Source organism: Cervus elaphus, chromosome 8, assembly GCF_910594005.1.
Source record: "Cervus elaphus chromosome 8, mCerEla1.1, whole genome shotgun sequence".
In the NCBI taxonomy this organism is placed as follows: Eukaryota; Metazoa; Chordata; class Mammalia; order Artiodactyla; family Cervidae; genus Cervus; species Cervus elaphus.
The window spans coordinates 30462832-30484084 of NC_057822.1; the positions used below are offsets into that span (position 1 = coordinate 30462832).

The 21253-nt window shown below is 47.3% G+C and overlaps 1 protein-coding gene across 1 annotated transcript in view; it reads left to right on the forward strand.

The window, feature by feature from the left end:
- MARCHF4 (membrane associated ring-CH-type finger 4) overlaps positions 1–19487 on the forward strand; it is a 116392-nt gene extending 96905 nt beyond the window's left edge. Inside the window, exon 4 of the mRNA XM_043910109.1 lies at positions 17624–19487. Within this exon, the coding sequence (XP_043766044.1) occupies positions 17624–17991 (368 nt within the window). The 3' untranslated portion in view covers positions 17992–19487. The remainder of the gene's footprint in view (positions 1–17623) is intronic.
- Positions 19488–21253: the final 1766 nt, after the last annotated feature.

The window sequence follows — 21253 nt, forward strand, 5'->3', positions numbered from 1 at the left end:
TCCCGAGTTCAAGAGCCTTTTAATGACAGCACCTAGGCAGTGAAAGAACCAGACTGCCCGGGCTTGGAGGCCTATAGAAGAGAGAGGACTGTGAATGGGGAGGAATCTGACATTGAGGCATTCTAATTTAGTTTCCTTTCCCACCAGACTCCCTTCCTACCCCTGCTGAGGCACGAGTTGTTGATGCCAAAAACCAGGTGTGTCTCCATATGGAGGTGTGTGGCTCTGGCAAGGAGGGGGAAGCAGTGGAAGCCTTCCTGTGGGGCCCTTCCAGCTGCCCTTCATTCTCCTTCAGGCGGGTCTTTAATGGGTCCCTGGCGCGTCTGTGAGACACATTTTCCTGTCACGTGGTGTATTAGTCAGCTTTGGCTGCAGTAACAAACAGCTCCGAAATTGCACTGCCTCACAGCAAGCGTTTATGTCCCGTTCATGGGTCCACGAGATGATTTGGTTCTGCCAGGCTTGGCTGGACTTAGCTTCTGAGATTGCACTGGGCTCAGGCCTGAGTGTCTCCTTATGATGGGGCCCAGGCTAAAGGGGCAGGAACCACTGGGGTGTAGTCTTCCCACCAAGCGCAGGAGCACAAGAGGATAAGTGAAACTCACAAAGTTTTCGAGCTTCCGCTCGAAGCTGTGGGCCAACGATGTCACTAATAAGCTCCTGCCCTGGAGGCCAGCATGAGTGAGAGAGAGCAGCATAAACTCTATCTCCCAATCAGGGCTCCAGAGATTTGAAAACTGGGAGAACTGGACATAGAAGAGATTTGGTCATGGGACCAGTCAAGACAACTCCCTTGTTTTGAAGTCGAGAGAACAGGGGGCCCACAGAAGGGAAGTGATCAGCTCACAATTGCTCAGCTGGGACTAGAAGCAAGGTCTCCCAACTGGCCATCCAGGGCTCTTTCTATTATCCTCTTGCATCAGAGAGCAGGCCTCCTGCAGCAGCACTGGGAAACCCACAGATGCCGCCTGAGACTCCCAGTGCACATGGGCCCATGTCCAGGAGGGGCCCTCGTGGCAGGCTGCACCCCATGGCTCGGAGCCCCCCAGCACCCCTACTCTGGCCCGCCTGGTGCTCTGGTCTCTCCTCCTCATGGTGTCTCCTCTGAGGAGGGCTCCTTGGGACCATCTCCTTCTCTGTCTCTTCCTTGGCTCCTCTATCTGCCTGCCTGCTCCCCGGCCTTGGCCCACTTTTTCTCCCATCTTGTATACATGTGACCCTCAGTCACTCCGATTATGGGAAAAGCAGAGTGAGCCAAATGCTGAGAGTTTTCACATTGTTTTCCTTCCTTCCAAGCCTTCAGGAAAACATCCTTCCCAGGTGCACAGCCCCACCATGAGCTATCCAATCATCCGGTCTGACAGCCAGTGACTGCTTGGAAACCATTATTAGATGGGAAGGGAATGCATAGGGACCCTCATCTCTTTTAGTGCCATCCAAAAGTGATCACATACATTTATAGTTAGACTGTCTCACCTTAAAAGTTTAAAAAGGGAGTAATATGTGCTCTGGGCTTCACTGGTGGCTCAGTGGTAAAGAATCCGCCTGTGATGTAGGAGACCTGAGTCTGATCCCTGGGTCAGGAAGATCCCCTGGAGAAGGAAATGGCAACTCACTCCCGTATTCTTGCCTAGAGAATCCCACGGACAGAGGAGCCTGGAGGACTACAGTCCATGGGGTCACAAAGAGTCAGACATGACTGAGCAACTGAGCACACATGTGTGCAATATGTGCTCTAGATAAGAAGGAGGGAGGTGACTGGCAGGAGCTGGAGTGCATAGATTCTTGTGGTGGTTGCGATGATGATGATTTTGTTGATGGTGATGATGACCAATAGTAAGGATGATGACTTTAAGGATGGAATGTAAGTAACAGTCATTTCTCTGCTGTATTCTGGCCAGTTGGGGAGAAACACATAGCACTGTATAAGTAGATGTAAAAATAGCTTTTTAAGGGCTCTCTGGAAGGGAATATCGGGTGGCATCTCTTTATTCTTAGGCTCAGCTAGACATTCAGACTCATGGAACTACCAGGGAGCATGTTTGGCACCAGATTCATTTAGAGGACTATAGACAGGAAGCACAGGCTCCTCAGGCAGGTGCAGCTTACTTCTGCAGGTGAGTCCTCACCTGTTGTAGTTCAGGGCTAGTCTTTCAGCCCCCAAGTGATAGCTCAGAAACAAGGAGATGAAATCCACAGTAGTGCATCCCTCTTGGCCCAGTTTTCAGGGTCCCCACAAAAGTCAGACATATTCACAAGAGTCAATGGACTAAGAAAGCCCAATGCTACAGCCTCCCAGCAGTATTCATAGTAAAGCACTCACCAATTAGGGGTCACCTCCAACTTAGGACATGTTACAACCCAGCTGATACTGCACTTCCATCAGATTCCCAGGAGAGACAAACCTGAATGCCAACACGGCCTGTTCTTGCAGAAGGAGAGTGTACCATCACACTCCTCTTTATCCTTGGGGAAGGGAAAATGAGTGTAGCCCTGTGTTAGCTTAACAGGTGGAGTAAAAAGAAATTAGAATATGGTATTCCCTGGTAGCTCAGTGGGTAAAAAATCTGCCTGTAGGGCAGTAGACGCAGGTTTGATCCCTGTGTTGGGAAGCTCCCCCTGGAGAAGGAAATGGCCATTCATTCCAGTATTCTTGCCTGGAAAATTCCATGGACAGAGGAGCCTGGCGGGTTACAGTCCTTGGGATCGCAAGAGTCAGACATGACTTAGCAACTAAGCCTTAGCCTAAGAAAGCGATAAGACACTTGTTAAAATAATTCCTTGAACTTTCTCTATTTTTCAGACACCTTGGTCTATTCCTCAAGACTCTTAAATGGCCTCAGATAGTAAAAATTTGAGTAAACATAATGCATAGGTTTAATTCATCCTTAAAAATAACTTTTCTATCAGAGTGATGTGCTAAGGAAAAGTTGATGAGAGTGGGAGGAACACAAGAGGAGAAATTCACTGCGTCAACACCAGCTCAGGGGGTATTCTCTGCCATGAAGCTAAGAGGATACAAAGTCTGAGACATGGTCGGCTTACTGCTCGTGAAGCCACATCAGCCCCATCCATGGCTGTGTCCACCTGGCTGACCTCCAGGTGAATCAGTGAAAGCAATGGCTCTTGGGCAATGGCCTCTGGTTCTCACCAAAGGATTTGCCTGGAATGATTGCCAGGAAGGTCTAAGTTCTCTATTTAGTGCAGCATGGATTCAGGGTTGTGGACAATGACTCTGGACTTGGTCATATCAGAAGGTTGTACATTTTGGAACACAGGCCACCTCTATAGATGAAGCATCTCTTGGCTTAGAGTCCTAAGTCCTGAGACCAATCTCTGCCACAGTAAAAGCCAGATGTAACTTGCTGTAGACAGAACAATCCACCAAACCCCTGCAACAGAGAGGAACTGAGAAAGGGGCTGACAACCCTAGGAGATAATCAGGGGAAGAATTATCCATATTGAACAGGTGAGGGTAGATTTAAAGCAGTTGGGCTCCAGGTCACATAACTAAGAAAATGGTAGAGCTGGGGATTGGACCATGACCCTCTGGCTTCAATTCCTGAGCACCTTCTACTGCCTATTTCATCTCTGATTGCTCTGTGAAATTGCAAATGCAGAGCTTGGATGGGGAGGCAGGTTGAGGGAAAATTGGTCCAGTAATATCTTGACTCATAGAGTTAATGGCTGGTGGCAATAAGAACTTCAGTGAGCCCCAGCTGCTCCTGTCCTGTATTCAGGGTTTTGGAAATTAACTATTGTTGTACCTCCCTTTTGCTCAGTGCTATTCTGACATCAACTGAGAGGGAGGCTTGAGCAGTTGAGATGAAATTTGGGTGGTTTGTTTCCCTGTGACACTCTCGTGAAAGGTCCTTGGAATATGGGGAGCTAAATCCACTGGTTAACATGAAATTAGGGAATCCATTCCTTCATTCAGAAATATTTATTGGGGACTTCCCTGGTGGCCCACTGGTTAAGACTCTGAGCTTCCTGGGCTTCCCTGGTGGCTCAGCTGGTAAAGACTCCTAGCTTCCACTGAAGAGGGCATGGGTTCGATCCCCGATTGGGGAACTAAGACCCCGCATGCTCCAGGGCTAAAAAAAAATTATTGAGAGAGCGCTCCTAATGAAAGAGTCATCCATTCTCAAGGACTGTACATTTCACTGGGGAGGCAGACAAGCTAATTATTGAGGCTGGGATACAGGGTGAGCACAGAAAATGACTGAGTTAGAGTAAGCTCAGGGTGGTCAGATCCATTCATTCAGTAGCATTTGTTAGCTGCCCTCAAGGAGCTCACAGCCTACAAATAAATTACAACACAACAGGAGCTTTTACAAGACACAGAGGAAGGTAGAACAGAGCAGAGAGCAATTAACTCTCCTTTGGAGGTATTCAACACTGCCGTGTTTAAAATGGATAACCAACAAGGTGGAGAAGGAAATGGCAACCCACTCTAGGATTCTTGCCTGGGAAATCCCATGGACGGAAGAGCCAGGTAGGTGGGCTACAGTCCATGGGGTCGCAAAGTCAGACACGACTTAGTGACTGAGCCCACAACAACAAGGACCTACCATGTAGCATATGGAACTCTCCTCAAAGTTATGTGGCAGCCTGGATGGGAAGGGAGCTGGGGGGAGAATGGATACATGTGTATGTATGGCTGAGTCCCTTTGCTGTCCACCTGAAATTATCACAGCGTTATTCATTGGCTCTGCCCCAATACGGGCTTCCCTGGCAGCTCAGAGGTTAAAGCATCTGCCTGCAATTCGGGAGACCTGGGTTCGATCCCTGGGTTGGAAAGATCCCCTGGAGAAGGAAATGGCAATCCACTCCAGTATTCTTGCCTGAAGAATCCCATGGACGGTGGAGCCTGGTGGGCTACAGTCCACGGGGTCGCAAAGAGTTGGACACAACTGAGCGAAATATAGTATAGTATGCCCCAATACAAAATAAAAAGTTTAATTAAAAAAGAAGGGTTTCTAAAGGAAGGAATCCTATCCTTGAGCTAGTTTTGAAAGATATGTCAAAATTTGTCCAGAACAGTGGAGAAGAACTTTCCAGGCGGAGCGTGGTAGCGACAGAGCCATGAGAGAACAAGATGTGCCTAGAAAGCATTGAACAGCTTTGTATGGCTCGGTGCAAAGAGCCGGGATGAGGAGGTAGGTCATGGGGATGGGGAGGTTGGCAAGAAGCAAATCTCACGGCTGATGAATCATGCACGAAGCAGCTCAGACATCCCTATTGGTGATGGGAGGCATTTTAAAGATTTTATACAGAGAAGTATGATCAGACGTGTGTTTTAAAGAGAGAGCTCTAGCAGCTGTCGGGAGGGTGGATCACAGAGCTGGGCAGACTAGACTTTGGGAGAAGCCAGCTGGAAAAATGCTTATAATAGAGTGAGAAAGAAGTAAAGAGATGCCAAACAGCGATGGTGGGGAAGAAGTGTGTGGGGTGACCTTGAGAAGAACACAGGATGTGGACTTGATAGGGCGGTCTGAACTCCTTCAACCTGGTGGGAACCCCGGGACACTGGCTTGAGTGGGGGCCAGGCATCATTCTTTGAGCATGAGAATGGGGCGGGCAGTGGGTAAAACAAAGAGGAACTAAAGGGTACATCTTCAGCAAAGGCAGCACAAAAAGAAAGGACAACCCTAAACCTAAAATCCAGGCAGAAAGGCAAGAGGCAGTTTCTAAGTCATGAGTTGGCAGTAGAAGAGATGCCAGACACTTGGAAGACATATGGGCTGCAAAGAGGAGCATGAAGGGTCAGCAAGGTGTCTCTTTGCTAGGCTAGAAAGAGGGAAAAACATTTTTTTTTTTTTTTTTAGTGCACAGGTGGCCCCCTCCTGTGATATAGAAGACATTGAGGGCACTGAACCATTTCTGACAACTCCTGGTTACTGATGGGAAGATGAGATGGTTAGGAAAGCAGGCAGTTGAAGACAGATTTGGAAGGCAACAGTAAGAGGTGCATAGGTAACTTAGGAGGACTATTCAGGGAGTAGGTGACTAAGGACAGAGACCTAGGGAACAGTAAACATTTAAAGGGATGGAAGGAGACAGAAGATAAGAAAATAGCAGGAGGAACTGAGCCACAAACCTCAGAGTCTGGGTCTCCGGAATGGTAGGAGTGGTGCTACATAATGGTCTGTGGCGGCATGTTGCCCAGTTTCTTACTAAATGGACCTGGGTGGTTTGCATAACCTCTCTGCTTTGGTTTTCTCATTTGTGAGGTGGGATAGTAATACTGTCTTCAGAGAGTTGTTGAGAGGACTGAATAAAATGGCACGTGTAAAGAGCAGGCATTATACGTATCAATGACCAGGTCAGGGTAGATTCCCCTCATGGTAGGCACTTGATAAAGGTTTGCCACAGCCTGGAGTCCTCACATAATTGAGAATCTGCCGTTTTTTGGAGCGGTGCCTCTTGTGGAAGGTTTTGGCTCCCTCACCCGCATCCCCTGAATGAGAAGATCTGATTACATCGAACGTCCTCATCCCACCTGCCCCCTCTTCCGTCATCTCTAATGACGCTGTCTTCCGCCGGCGGAGCAGCTGACAGAGCCTCCCAGGAAACAAATGGGACGTTCTCTGCTCCAGTGGGTCAAGTTATTAGGATTTAACAAGAGCAAATTAATTAAGGTCCCTGGCACCAAAAACATTTTTTTTTCACTCCACAGACCCAAGAGATTGGCCACCAAGAAGTCAACTCTGAAAAAATGAGGCCCGCGTCCTTCTCATGTTAGTTTTTCTCTTGTGAGTGGAAGCGGGTCAGGGGAAGGAAAGCGAGGGAGATTCTGAAATTGCTCCAAATCTTTAAAACAGTGGGCTAGGGTAATGGATGGAATTATAGAAAAGATTTCTCTTTTGTTGTTGCTGTTAAAACTTCTCTGTGTGCAATCCAGTGAGTAATTTCCCTCTGATTTAGAGGTACCTGGTTCTTGCCTTCTGAGATGAAGAAGTTCAAATTCCAATTTATAGCAAGCATGCAGGGGGTGGGGACAGCAGGGCTGTGGAAACATTGTTTTTCACACGTAATTTTAATTCACAGGAACATAAAAAGCATATATATGCTACAAAGATTCCTTCCTTTCCTCCTTCCTTCTGGGTAGGAATGACCCCACCTGTCCAACCTCTTGTGCTTAATCGCCCAGTCATGTCTGACTCATTGCTTCCCCATGGACTGTAGCCCTCCAGGCTCCTCTGTCCATGGGAATTCTCCAGGCAAGAATACTGGAGTGGGTAGCCGTTCTCTTCTCCAAGGGATCTTCCCAACCCAGGGATCAAACCCAGGTCTCCAACATTGCAGGTGGATTCTTTACCAGCTGAGCTACTAGGGAAGCCCAAGAATATTGGAGTGGGTAGCCTATCCCTTCTCTAGGGGATCTTCCCGACCCAGGAATCAAACCGGGGTCTCCTGCATTGCAGGTGGACTCTTTATCAGCTGAGCTACCAGGGAAGCCCCATCTAACCTCTTAATTTCCTGAAAATATGGAGGGGGCAGGCTGGTGCAGCAGAAGAAGCTAGAAGACCTAGATCTGATGACCAGATGTGCTACCAGCTACCTCTGCAACCCGGGACAAGTTACTTCCTCTCTCTACAACTCAGTTGACTCATCTATAAAATGAGAGGGTTGAACCTGATAACCTACAAGGTCCTTTAAGATTTGGCAATCCAGGATTTTGGAACCACTTCCACTGTGAGAGGTCATGATGACTCTCAGAGGTTGGCAGTTGTGACCTCGGGGATTCCCATATTGTTGGGCCAGGCCAAACAACCAATAGAATCCACCACATACATTGGCCAGACGATGCTCAGGCCATGATCTGTTACCTCTACGTGGCTTATCCAGCTTTCTGGATTAATTTAAAAAAAAAAAAGTTTTGTGTAGCCAATTAACAAATAATGTTGTGATAGTTTCAAGTGAACAGCAAAGAGACTCAGCCACAAATATACATGTAGCCATTCTCCCTCAAGAGCTTCCCAGGTGGCTCAGCAGTAAAGAATCTGCCTGCCAACGCAGGAGACAACGCAGGAGGCTCGGTTTCCACCCCTGGGTCGGGAAGATCCCCTGGACGAGGGAATGGCTACCCACTCCAGTATTCTTTCTTGGAGAATTCCATGGACAGAGGGACTGGTGGGCTACAGTGCATGAAGTCACAAAGAGTCGGACACGAATGAGCAGCTGAGCATTCTCCCCCAAACTCCTCTCGCATTCAGACTGCAACATGACGCTGAGCCGAGTTCCATGCACTATACAGGAGGTGCTTGTTGGCTTGGATTAACTCTTAACTGGTGTCTCTTCGCCTTCTTCCTTAAGCACCTCCCTTTCACCCCACCCCCACTTCCTGTGCCTGGTCATCGTTCCCCACACCTGAGTTGCTGGATGTGCAGAGGATGAAGACGATGATTCAGAAGCAGACACATCAAGCAAGCACTGTCCCCCTCAAAAGAGACCCCCTCGGGAGGCAATTCAGTTATTCCAGTTGTGCTGACAGGGCTCAAAATATTTTAGGAACGCCTGTTAGGAACTGCCTTCAGTGCTTGCAGCACAGTTTTTGGAACACATTCAGAAGTGGCAAGTCTGTTCGTTGATGATGGGTTTTGACTAGAAATAGTCGCAATCTGGTAAATACTGTGGATGCTCAAGCCAAGGAATGTATTTTGGGAACCATATGAAATGTGCCGTCAAGCCACAACTGCCTTTCTCTGTGGCCCCTAACATGCCCCAAAGATATTGTAACTCCAGCAAACAGAAAAGTAAGCTTCCAAATTCAGTGTTTCAACCCAATAGTAGTTCCTGTGAGTTGTGGGTGGTGGGAGGGGGGGGGGGCGCGGGTTTCTCCTCCACACAGTGATTCAGGGACCCAAGACCCTTCCATCTTGTGGCTCCACAGTTCTCTAGGCTTTTGAATCTTTTATCTCTGACTGGTAGAAAATACAAGAGAGCATGGATAAGGCAAAGCACGCACGAACATACACATACACTTTTCCCTTCTGTACCCATGTCTTAAATCTTAACTTGACTCATGCTCACGTTCAGTACCAGGCACCTGGCTTCACCTGAGTGCAAGGGGCTCTCTGAGCTCAGCTTCCTGTTTTGTAAAGTGGAGATAACATCATCTTCTTCACTGGGTTTGTGTGATAAGTTGACCCTATTTGCAAAGCCCTTTTAATGATAGGACCTAGTAAGCATTCAATAAATATTGACTCTCATCACCATCATCATCATCACCTGACCTCCACCATCGCCACCCAGAGTGGTGAAGATATGTGGTCCTTTTAGTATTTGTTCAGAGAGAAGAGTGCTAAGCCTCCCAAAAACTCATGAAAGAAGTCTACAGTCTCTTAGAGCATAGCTCCACAAACACTTCCAGAAATGGACCTCTCAGTTATACCCGTGCAAGGATATTTGGGACACGTGAAGAATCAGCTGGTTTACAGAGCTCCTTTCAGGTCTAGCATGTTATTCATCTATAAACAATGACTCAGACCGAGGGTTGGGAAGGACAGTTAGACAGAAGAACAGGTGCTTGTGGCTGGGAATGGGGTTGGCAATAAAGGAGTAGGAGGATGAGGGATGAGGTAAGACTGGACTTTTTCTGTTCTGCAATTTCCCCAAAACAATCAAAATCATGTGGTATGGAGTGTAAATGTGTGCCTGACACAGTGCAGGCATCACAGCAAAGGATTCATCATCTCGTTCAGTTTCATAACAACCCTATTAGGAAGGGGATAGCAGCCCCACTTCCTGATGAGAAAACTGGGGCTCAGAAAGAGGAATTAACTTAGCTCAAGAGACAAAGCTAGTAAGTGGCAGGTACTTTTAATGCTCAATGCATGTTCATCCATGAGTTGACTCTAAATTGTGGGACCCAAACACCTTTGGGTCTAGGAGAGGAAGCATCCATTTCCTCAGTTGCCTTAGCTTTCTGTGTCTGTCACATCTGGAAATTGAGTGTCTCTAAAATTACTTTTGGTTCTTTGATCATAATTCAAAGCCTTCCATGACGCAGCATGCCAGGATAAGGGCCATGTTCTAGGCAGTGCTGCTCAAGGATGGTCCACATCTAAAACGTCAGCATTCCCTGAGGGTAGTGCCCAGGAATCTGTCTTCACAGGCTCCCTGATTTGGGGGCTTCCAAGGTGATGCAGTGGTAAATAATCCACCTGCCAACGTAGGAGATGCGGGTTCGAGCCCTGGGTCAGGGAAATCCCCTGTAGAAGAAAATGGCAACCCACTCTACCATTCTTGCCTGGGAAATCCCATGGATAGAGGAGCCTGGCGAGCTACAATTCATGGGGTTTCAAAGAGTCAGACACGACTGAGCACGCACACACCACACCATTATAAAGTTGTCTGCAACCTTTATGCCACTTAAACTAGGATACTAGCAGGAGAAGAGGGGAGGGTGGCAAGTGGGATCAGTGTCACTGAAGGCGCCAGAGCTCTTCTGTATGTACTTCTCAGCTGGCCTTAGGCTGTTAATTCTGTACATCATAGGAACCCAGTTTTTTGGGTTGCTCACAGAAGTGCTCACAGAAGTACACAGTCAGTACTCAGGAAATAATACTAAGCAAAATTAAGTTGTATCTCACTGCTGTGGACACAGCGAGAACCAAGGGCCAAAATTCATTACATGAAGATTGGGATTCTAGGTCAGGGAGAACTTGCTGATAGCACTGTGAGTTAGGGCAAGGGAACCACACAGCAGGACCACCTACTCACATGGCCACTTTCCATTCCATCCTCATGGGCTGAGCAAAGGCCCATTTCACCTGGAGGCTGGGGGAGAGATATGGCAACAAACAAAGCGTTCTGACATCCTACAAGAAGAGGACCCCTGAAAGACGGAGAGACGTTAGAAAGATGAAGACAGCAATTCTTCTAGAGCTGTATCTATGGAGAACAGCCCAGGGTTGGGCACCTTGTTCGGTGGCTACTAGACAAATTAAATGAAAAACCCCAGAAAGGGACTCAATCAAAACACATTTGCAGAGACATGAATGGACCTGTCATACAGAGTGAAGTAAGTCAGAAAGAGAAAAATGTCGTATATTAACGTATGTATGTGGAATCTAGAAAAATGTTATAGAGGATCTTATTTGCAAAGCAGACATGAGCACACAGACATAGAGAACAAGCATATGGATACCAAGGTGAGAAGGGGGTGGGATGAACTGGGAGACTGACATATACGTACTACTGATAATAGGTATAAGACAGATAACTAGTGAATGCCTCTTGTATAGCACATAGAACTCACCTCAGTGCTCTGTGGTGACCTAGTGGGAAGGAAATCTGAAAAAGATGAGATAGATGTAAACATACCCCTGATTATCTTTGCTGTCTGTAGAAACTACTGTAGAGCATCTCTACTCCAACAAGGTAAAAAAAGAACAAATGTGTTCACCCCTACAGATTTCACAGGCCTGCTAAGCACCTTTACTTTGGACTTCTAGCCTTCAGAACTATGAGACAATAAATTTCTGTTTTGTTAAAGAAAGAAAAACCAAGCGTATTGAGTTTCTGATATTGCCATGCATTAGAATTTTCCGTTTTGTTTTTCTACTACTTCTCTGCCTCCATTCACCAACAGCCTTCTTCCCTATTCTAATTTTAGTCTCTCTTTCCCTCCATCCATTTCCCCATTCATCTTCTTTCTCTCCCATGTCTTCAGCTTTGCCCACTTCACCTGTCCCTATCAGATGAGCCCCACCCACTTTCCCTCATTAAAAAAAAAAAAAAAAACTCTGCTGCTTAGAAAATCAATAAGTAATTTGTTGAGCAGGAAGCAGAGAGAGAGCGTGCTAGGGAGTGGATGTGAATGAGGTAGTTTGTGCTTTTCCAACTATCGCCAAATAAGCATTATCTATAAAAACAGGTGCACCTTCCTTCCCTTCAGCCACCTATCCATTAAAATGGTTTAATTACTTCCTGAACACTAGACAGTTAGATAATTAGGAGGTAGCATTCAGACCCAAAATTTAAGCCACCCTCTTCAATCAGGGTAAAACTGTCTGATCAAGAAGCTAATTAAGAATCAAGGAGAGCAACTCTTGTTAGAAAGAGTGAGTTTGGGGCTTTAAAAAAAAATCCGGATTTCCCCTCCCAGAGGCCCCTGTGTCCTCTGTCATCACCAAGGCTTCATGAAGCTCCCAATACCATATCAGCTGTGCAAGCCTCAGCCATATCTGACCCCTGTCCTTGAGGGGCTTACAATCTAGGGGAAAGAGCGCAGCAGTGTTCAAACAAGACTTGTGGAATGAACACATGAACACTGCACTGCCAAGGGTACACAAGCATGTATTCTCAAGGTTGAAGGAAGTGATGAGAGCATGTTTTGGGATAGGGTGGGAAACCAGGCAGAGAGGAAGTCTCCTTGTCTAGAACCAGGCAGGAGTTCAAGGGATCCACTGGTGGTCCAAAGGAAATTTATGAACCCCCTAAAATCATACGGACAGTCCATGTGTCTGGCGTTTTTTCCCCCAGGAATTTGGTCCTAGCTTTCATCAGATCCTCAAAGGGGTCCATGATCCAAAGGATTAGAAACAATTGGGCTACAGGGTAAAGTGAAGTCGCTCAGTCGTGTCTGACTCTTTGCGACCCCATGGACTGTAGCCCACCAGGCTCCTCCATCCATGGGATTCTCCAGACAAGAATACTGGAGTGGGTTGCCATTTCCTTCTCCAGGAGGATGTTCCCAACCCAGGGATCGAACCCGGGTCTCCCGAATTGTAGGCAGACGCTTTACCATCTGAGCCACTGATTCATGTCAATGTATGACAAAACCCAGTGAAATGTTGTGAAGTAATTAGCTTCCAACTAATAAAAAAAAAAAATTATGACTCTCCTTGAATGGAATGATCAACACTTAAATCACTATGCTAAATGGTAAAGGTGAACACTCCTCTCTGAAATGAAAATCTTTTACAAAGCAATACCAAAAGCATAAGACATCTTCCAGTTACTACCAAAGACTGAAAGAATAATTCACCACCTGATTAGAGTACACATGCTAAAGATACAAACACTATCAGTTGAAGTATGGACTTAAATATACATGCAGAAACCTAACTAATTTGCATATAGTGTTGAAAAAGGGCTTTCTACACTCAGTTATGTCTGGTACGTAAGCCTTGTTTTAAGACATGGGTTTTGTAAATATGGTTATTATTGAGGTCTCCATCTCTTTGGGAAATAAAGGATCAACATATTTTTTAGAAAGAACAAATATGTAAATCACAATAATAAAACTATAATATTCAGTTATAACTATGGCTTCCTTGAACCTTTAAAACAATTTTTCCTGAAAAAATTAATCTGAAACAAACTGCATTACATGTTTTCAACATATACTGATCTTTATCATGAATTAAATCCTTCCATTGTAACTGTAGTTCTAAGCAGACATTTCAGGAACGGTATGCAACAAATCCTATTAGAAATAAAGATGATATTAAATGAACAATAAGCCATTATGACTAAGAGCTGATTAATTTTTAGTGCCTTTTTTATCCTGACACCTTTCACTGGGAGTTCAGTGGTAAATTCTAGAGCATACGGATGTTCATAAAGACTGAACTTGTTTGTTGATCTGGGCTACAGGGTAACTATCTCCTTTTATGAACCTTTGAAGATCTTTTGCACAAAGTACATTTTCAGGAGCTATTGGAGTCCTTCCTAGAGGAAAGAGTAGCAGTGGGTGGCTGTCTTGTCTCCTGGAATCACAGCGTGTCAGAGGTTGACGAGGCTTTGAGATGCTCCCATCCAGTCACTTTGTTTGGCTTGGAGTTGCTGGAGTGACTCACTGCTGTTTACTCCTATGAGTCAGCTCTCCCCTGCAGGGGCTGGGCCAGGTGCCTCTTGATTTGTGGGTGTTCAGTCACTCAGTTGTGTCCAGCTCTTTGCAACCCCATGGACTGCAGCATGACAGACTTCCTTGTCCTTCCCTATCTCCTGGAGTTTGCTCACATTCATGTCCATTGAGTTAGTGATGCCATCCAACCATCTCATCCTCTACCACCTCCTTCTCCTCCTGCCCCCAATCATTCCCAGCATCAGGGTCTTTTCCAGTGAGTCAACCCTTCGTATCAGATGGCCAAAGTATTCAGTTCAGTTCAGTGCAGTTCAGTCGCTCAGTCGTGTCCGACTCTTTGCAACCCCATGAATTGCAGCATGCCAGGCCTCTCTGTCCATCACAAACTCCCGGAGTTTACTCAAACTCGTGCCCATCGAGTCGGTGATGCCATCCAGCCATCTCATCCTCTGTCGTCCCCTTCTCCTCCTGCCCCCAATCCCTCCCAGCATCAGGGTCTTTTCCAACGAGTCAACTCTTTACATGAGGTGGCCAAAGTATTGGAGTTTCAGCTTCTGCATCAGTCCTTCCAATGAACACCCAGGACTGATCTCCTTTAGGATAGACTGGTTGGATCTCCTTGCAGTCCAAGGGACTCTCAAGAGTCTTCTCCAACACTTAATATGCCAGCAAATTTGGAAAACTCAGCAGTGGCCACAGGACTGGAAAAGGTCAGTTTTCATTTCAATCCCTAAGAAAGGCAATCCCAAAGAATGCGCAAACTACTGCACAATTGTGCTCATCTCACACGCTAGTAAAGTAATGTTCAAAATCCTCCAAGACAGGCCAAAGTATTGGCACCCCTCAATTTACAGCCCTGCAACTGAATCCCACTGTGCCTTCTTCCCAGTCATTCGCTCACCGTGGGTCTGGCCTCCTTGACCACCTTCACCATAGGCACAGCCATCCCTTTACCGTTTTTCTCACCCCCATCTTCCCAGCCCTTCCACATGCCCTCTGGACCTCATGGTGAACCATTGGCAACCTCTCCTCCAAGTGTTCCCTTCCTCGTCCTTTAATGTTGTAATATAGCTGTCTCCTGAGGACATTGTTTCTTGCATGGCTGTCTCAAGCAGTGGCTGCTTTGTCTCTCATACACTATATCCTAGGGGCCCGGAGGTGGGGCGGTGTCCTCCTTGCTCCCATTACCACCGCCAGACTGCATCTTCCTTCATCTTTCAGAAGCTCCAGCCCCTCTAAAGTGAATGTCATCAGATACCAGAGTCCTTTCCCCTTCTTGATGCTGCTGGGAGCTGTGATTCACTCACTCCTCATGTCCCCCTGCACCTGGCTCCCACACTTCCTCCCACCTGTCCTGTCCTTGGCATCTCTGGAGATCAGTGGTTCTCAAAAGAGGTGTTACCAATCCCTGGGGGTATTTTGAAAATGTATGAGGTTTTTGGTTTGTTTTCTAAAGTGGTTGTGCCCCAGCATTTATATTGAAATTTGTACTATCCTGTTATAAATGACTTGCCCTTTGTTTTTCTGCACATAGTCTGTTAGGGCATTATATTCATTTAAAAAAGGAATCATAGTAGCTTAGCTATCTTATACAAGTTTCATTTCAGAACAGAAAAGGGGATATTAAAATATATTTTTTATAGGGACTTCCTTCGTGGTCCAGTAGTTAAGAATTTGCCTTCCAGTGCAGGAGATGCGGGTTAAATCTGTGGCCAGGAAACAAAGATCCCACATGCTGAGGGGTAACTAAGCCCTCAAGCTACAATTGGAGAAGCCTGTGCTCCACAACAGGAGAAGACCCTGAGTGCTGCAGCTAAAGACAGCCCGCACACTGCAATGAAGAGCCTGCATGCTGCAACAAAGACTCAGCACCCAGTATTTTATATATATAGAAACTATATAAACATATATATATGTTATTTGTTATATATATGTTATATCGATGTTATTTGTTATATAACATATATGTGTTTTATATATATATATATATATATATAAAACATATATATATATTTGTTATACAAGGAGGGCATTTGGTCTGAGAGCATTGAGGATGGCTGATGCAGTTAAGCTGCCCAACTCCTTGGCTTCCTCATTATTGCTTATCTTATTCCATAAGACCTTGTCCTCCAGGTCACCTCAGCCCTGCTCAAGTGGTCACTCCAAAGAGTTCATCATCACCCAGAACCACCTCCCTTCAAAATCTGAACATCCCACTCTCTGATCATTACCCCCTATCCTTATAGTTCACTAACTCGCAATTCTCCAAATTCATAGAGACCTCTTGACATCAACCCTATCACTTTCTACTTTTCAATTTTCATGTTCCTTATCCTTGTTCTTACTTCCGTCCTTCCTGGTCTAGACTCCCTGGGCCAGCCAGTCCCTGTGATAACCATTCCCTTTGCAGACTCCATAATTATGTCCTACTTTCCTTCCTGTCCTACTTGCTGGGGAAACAGATTCTGCGGCCACAGCCTGTGTGGCTTTTCTCCATCTATGTCAGAGCCTGAGAGTCTTACTGGCTTGTTTTCATATCTACTGTGTTTCTATCCGCTGGAATGCCAGCTCTCTGAGGGCAGGACTCTGCCTGCCCTGCTCACTGCTATCCCAGCACTTAGTATACAGTAGGCACACAATTTGTGTTTAGTTCCCCGGTTGCCTCATGCAGCTCTTTTCTGACTCTACACCGCCCCTGGCCAGAGTTCTCTCTTTCAGCTATGTGTGTATTTCAGTGGTTGTTGTTTAGTCGCTAAGTCATGTTAAGACTCTTGCAACCCCATGGACTATAGCTCACAAGGCTCCTCTGTCTATGGAATTCTCCAGGCAAGATTACTGGAGTGGGTTGCCATTCTCTTTTCCAAGGGATCTTCCTGGCACGGGTATTGAACCCAGGTCTCCTGCATTGGCAGGTGGGTTCTTTACTGCTGAGCCACCAGGGAAACCTGTGTATTTCAGTAGCATTGGGCTATTTGTTAAATAGCCAAAAGTGAACCAGGGGAGTTTTGGACGTTCAGCGGGTATGGAATTACTACAGGGTTTCTTTTATGTTACCTTTGAAGGCACAGGATTTGTTGAACACTCTGCTAAGTGCTGGGTGCCACGGACACATGATCGCAGGAGGGAAAGCTATTTGTATTAATACTATGCCTCAATGGACAATGAATTTGGACTTTGTCAGGCCGAGAAGTAGGAGGGGTGGGGCCAAGGACGATGTGTATGTGCCCAGATGTGTCATGTACTCAGTGTGGCCGCCTTCCACCTGCTTCCAAAGACTAGTGAGCCCAAAAATGTAGGGATGGTTACCACGCAGCCCACAGCTGAGAGGCAGGTTTGAAAAGAACAAGTCAAACCAATATAAATTCAGCTCACCCAACACCTCTGTGCTTAGTCGCTCAGTTGTGTCCGACTCTTTGCGACCTCATGGACTATAGCCTGCCAGGCTCCTCCGTGGGGATTCTCCAGGCAAGAATACTGGAGTGGGTTGCCATGCCCTCCTCCAGGGGATTTTCCCAAACCAGGGATCGAACCCAGGTCTCCCTCATGGCAGGCAGATTATACCATCTGAGCCACCAGGGAAGCCCAAGAATACTGGAGGGGGTAGCCTATCCCTTCTCCAGGGGGTCTTCCCGACCCAGAAATCGAACCAGGGTCTCCTGCATCGCAGACGGATTCTTTACCAGCTGAGCTACCAGGGAAGCCCCCCCAACACCTCTACTCACTCACAGAGGGAGGCCAGTTCCTCCCGGCAGTGACTTGCTGTCTCTTACCCACCTCTGTTTGTTTCTTCTCCCTGCTGCCCAGGCCTCATCATCCACGAGGGACCCTCTGTGTACCGCATCTTCAAACGGTGGCAGGCTGTCAACCAGCAGTGGAAAGTGCTGAACTATGACAAGGCGAAAGACCTGGAGGAGCAAAAGACAGGAGGCAGGACCAACCCCCGGACCTCCTCGTCCACCCAGGCCAACGCCCCCTCCTCAGAAGAGGAGGCTGCGGGCACCCCTGCCCCCGAGGAAGGCCCCGCCCGGGCGGCCGGCCACCCCTCAGGCCCCCTGTCCGATCACCACTGTGCTTACACCATCCTGCACATCTTGAGTCACTTGCGACCTCATGAACAGCGGACCCCGCAGGGCGGCAGCCGAGAGCTGGTCATGAGGGTCACGACGGTGTGAGCCGAGAGACCTGCGAGGGAGCCGTGACCACGCACGTGCAAGAGAGAGAGAGCTAGAAGAGGATGGGCCGGGAAGGGCTCGCCCCAACACGATGCCACCGCCGTCTGGGCAGCAGGTGTGGAGAGGCACCCAGGGGCCAGAGGGTGGGCAGAGGGCGGTGGGCCTTGAGGGCCCCGGGGCAGGGTCGGAGCTGGAGGGAGGCTGGTGCTGTGAGCGGGTGATTTTCAGCAAGTCGATTCCATTCTCCAACAAGAGGGAGGAAAACCAAGACAAACTCAACAACGAAGTGCAATACAGACTGAGTCTAACAAAACACAACGCACCCACCTGTGCCCCACCCCCGAGTCTGTGCAAAACACCTGGGCAAAGTGGCGGCTGGGAGAGGGGGGAGAAGCTTTGTGTCTGGCGGTGGTGGCGGCCACAGGCGCACATGTGGGAACAAAAGCACTTGTGGCCTGTCCTGTTTTAGCCCTGAGCTTGCTTTGGTTTCCTCTTGGGCTGTGTTCCAGGGGCAGTTGAGGGGGGTGGGAGAGGGATGGGTGTGGGCTGGCAGGGAGGAGATACGTGGTGTTTGTGAACCCCTGGGCTCCCCTGGGTGGGCAGGATTCCTGACTCGAGGGCCTGGGGGGGACGTTGGCGCAAGGAGGGAGGTGCTGGTCTGCATGACCAGAGGGAGGGGGGTTTCTTGCTCCCTCCAAACCTTCCAAACTGGAACTCCGAATTTCAGATGGGCTCAAAGAGGGCTTAGGTTTGGAGTTGGGTGTCTTTTTGTGCCCTTGTTACTTTATTTTATGGTGATTTGGCTCAAAGATGTTTACAGGAAATACGCACACACACACACACACACACATACACATACACACACACACACACACAACTAAAGTACAGATCTCCCATGGGTAGCTCAAGCACAGTCCTGCTGCTGTGGCTTCAGCCTTCAAGCTGTCAATCCAGGAGTGATTTTCCCGACCACGCAACCCCACCCATGGCCGGGACACGCTCTGTGTCACTGCCCCTCCTGGTTTGGCACATGCTGAGACCCCAGGGCCCCCCACGGCAGGGCACATCCTGCCCAGGGTCTCCCAGGAGAGCTGCTGCAGTGAACGGAAGGAAGCTGGCCAGATGTGCCCCCAAGGAGTGGAGCGGAGACCCATCTCAGTATTCCTTGCTGTCAGGGCCCATCCCCAGGGGCAGTTCGGCTAGTCCATCAGTGCTACATGCTCCCTGGTCCCTCCCAGGCAGCAGGGAGGGCCCAGGGACCCTCGCAGGGAGCACTGTCCCTTGAGCCCACCTGCTGGTTCTGGGACCCTGCCAGGGAAGGCCACGGGGTGGTCACCTGGAGTTTCTCCTTGTCATTGCACAATGGCCGCGTCATCCGTGGGTATTAAAGGGACACTGTCAAGTACTTTTTTAAACTAGTTTTTAGGGTTTTTTAAAACTCTCTGTTGTTTGTATTATTCTCTTAAAGCTTGAAAATAAAATTTCTTTCCCTACCACGAGTGTCCTTCTCCATCTGTGAGTTGTTCCTTTCTCTGTCCTGTCCCCCTCTATGGTGATTTCCCTCTCCCTTGTGTCTGCTTCACCCCTAGAATCTTCTCCCCCACAATAAATTGTTTCTCCTTTGTGGGTACAGATGGGGTGGGGCAGGTGTGTGTGTGTGTGTGTGTGAACCTACGGGAAGTGTTGGGACTCCTGGCCTCTTCTTGGCTTCCTAGCAGGTGAATTCCTTCAAGTCACAAAGAAGACCAACTCCCCAGCTTTCCCCAGGGTTCTGCCTGTGACTCCTGGAAGCAGAGATAGTGCTGGGAGGAGATTTGGAGTTTTCACTCCATCAGGTTATTTGAGAGAAGCTGAGAGAATCACAGGTGAGGGCCGTGTTAGGACCTCCTTCTCTTGACAGTTTTCTTTAAAAAAAAAAAAAAAAGCTTTTTATTGTGGTAAGAGTCACATAATATAAAGCATACTGTTTTAACCATATTGAACTGTATTAAGTACTGAGCACTTAGTACTAAATACTTAGTACTAGCAGTAAGTGCATTCACAGTGTTGTGCAATTCTCACAGTCATCCGTCTCCCGAATTTTCCACTTTCCTAAACTCAAACACCCCATTCTCCCTCCACACCCCTCCCCACTCCCAACCCCTGGCATCTACCAACGTACTTTCCGACTCTCTGAATTAGACTCTTCTTGGTACCTCGTGTAAGTGGAATCAAACAGTTTTCTGACAGTTTTCCTTTGAACATCAGAAAACGGCTCCCAGGGCAGAACCCCGAGAGAAGGCTCAGACATATCACTAGGCCTCAGACAAGACCTTCCTTCCCTCTTACTTAGCTGGTCCTCCTCCCTAGGAGGCTGGGGCAGTCAGTTAGGAAATGTCATCAGTGGGATGCATACAGATTTAGGAAATTTCCTCCTCTGATGAAGCTCACAGTCCAGAGGGTTAGAAAAGACGAATGACTAATGAGACACCAAAGGACACATACAAAGAAGACATGCAAGTGAAAACCAACAAAACCATACAAGTACCTTATGTAAAGTGGAGGTGTCTGTTTTTTCATGTGCTCTAGGAATGGGGCATTCAGTTTAATTAAATATTTGTGAAAAATATAGATGTGTCCAGACATGCATGATCTAATTTCAAAAAAGTATCAGAACACAGCAAAGTATGCACATCATCAAAACTATAGTGGCTGTTATGTTATCTTTCTTTGGGGATTCACTGATTTGTGGGGCACTTCAGAATCTTGTGCTCATGTAGGCTCATCATTCCGGATATGCTGTTTGGAAGAAGAGGTGTTTAATGAGAAGTTCTAATAGGATGCTGAGTTTGTTGGATCTTGGTGATACAAGCACCAAGAGACCAAAGACCACATCTATCTCGTTTACCACTATATATCCAGGACCTACAGACTTACGGCAGTGTCTGGATACAGTAGGTGCTCAATAAATGCTTTTTAAAAAATTTTTATTTATTTGGCTGCACCAGGTCTTAGTTTCGGCATTAAGGATCTTCGATCTTTGTTACATACAGATTCTTTAATTACAGCATGCAAACTCTCAGTACCGCATATGGGATTTAGTTCCCTGACATGGAATAGAACCTGAGCCCCCTTCACTGGGAGCTCAGACTCTTAGCCACTGGACCACCAGAGAAATCCATTAATAAATGTTTTTCAATGAATAAGACAGTACTGGATGGGAGGACCTTCCAACACACAGCAGACATGCCTCCACTTCTTTCAATTTATGCTCTGGCTTTCA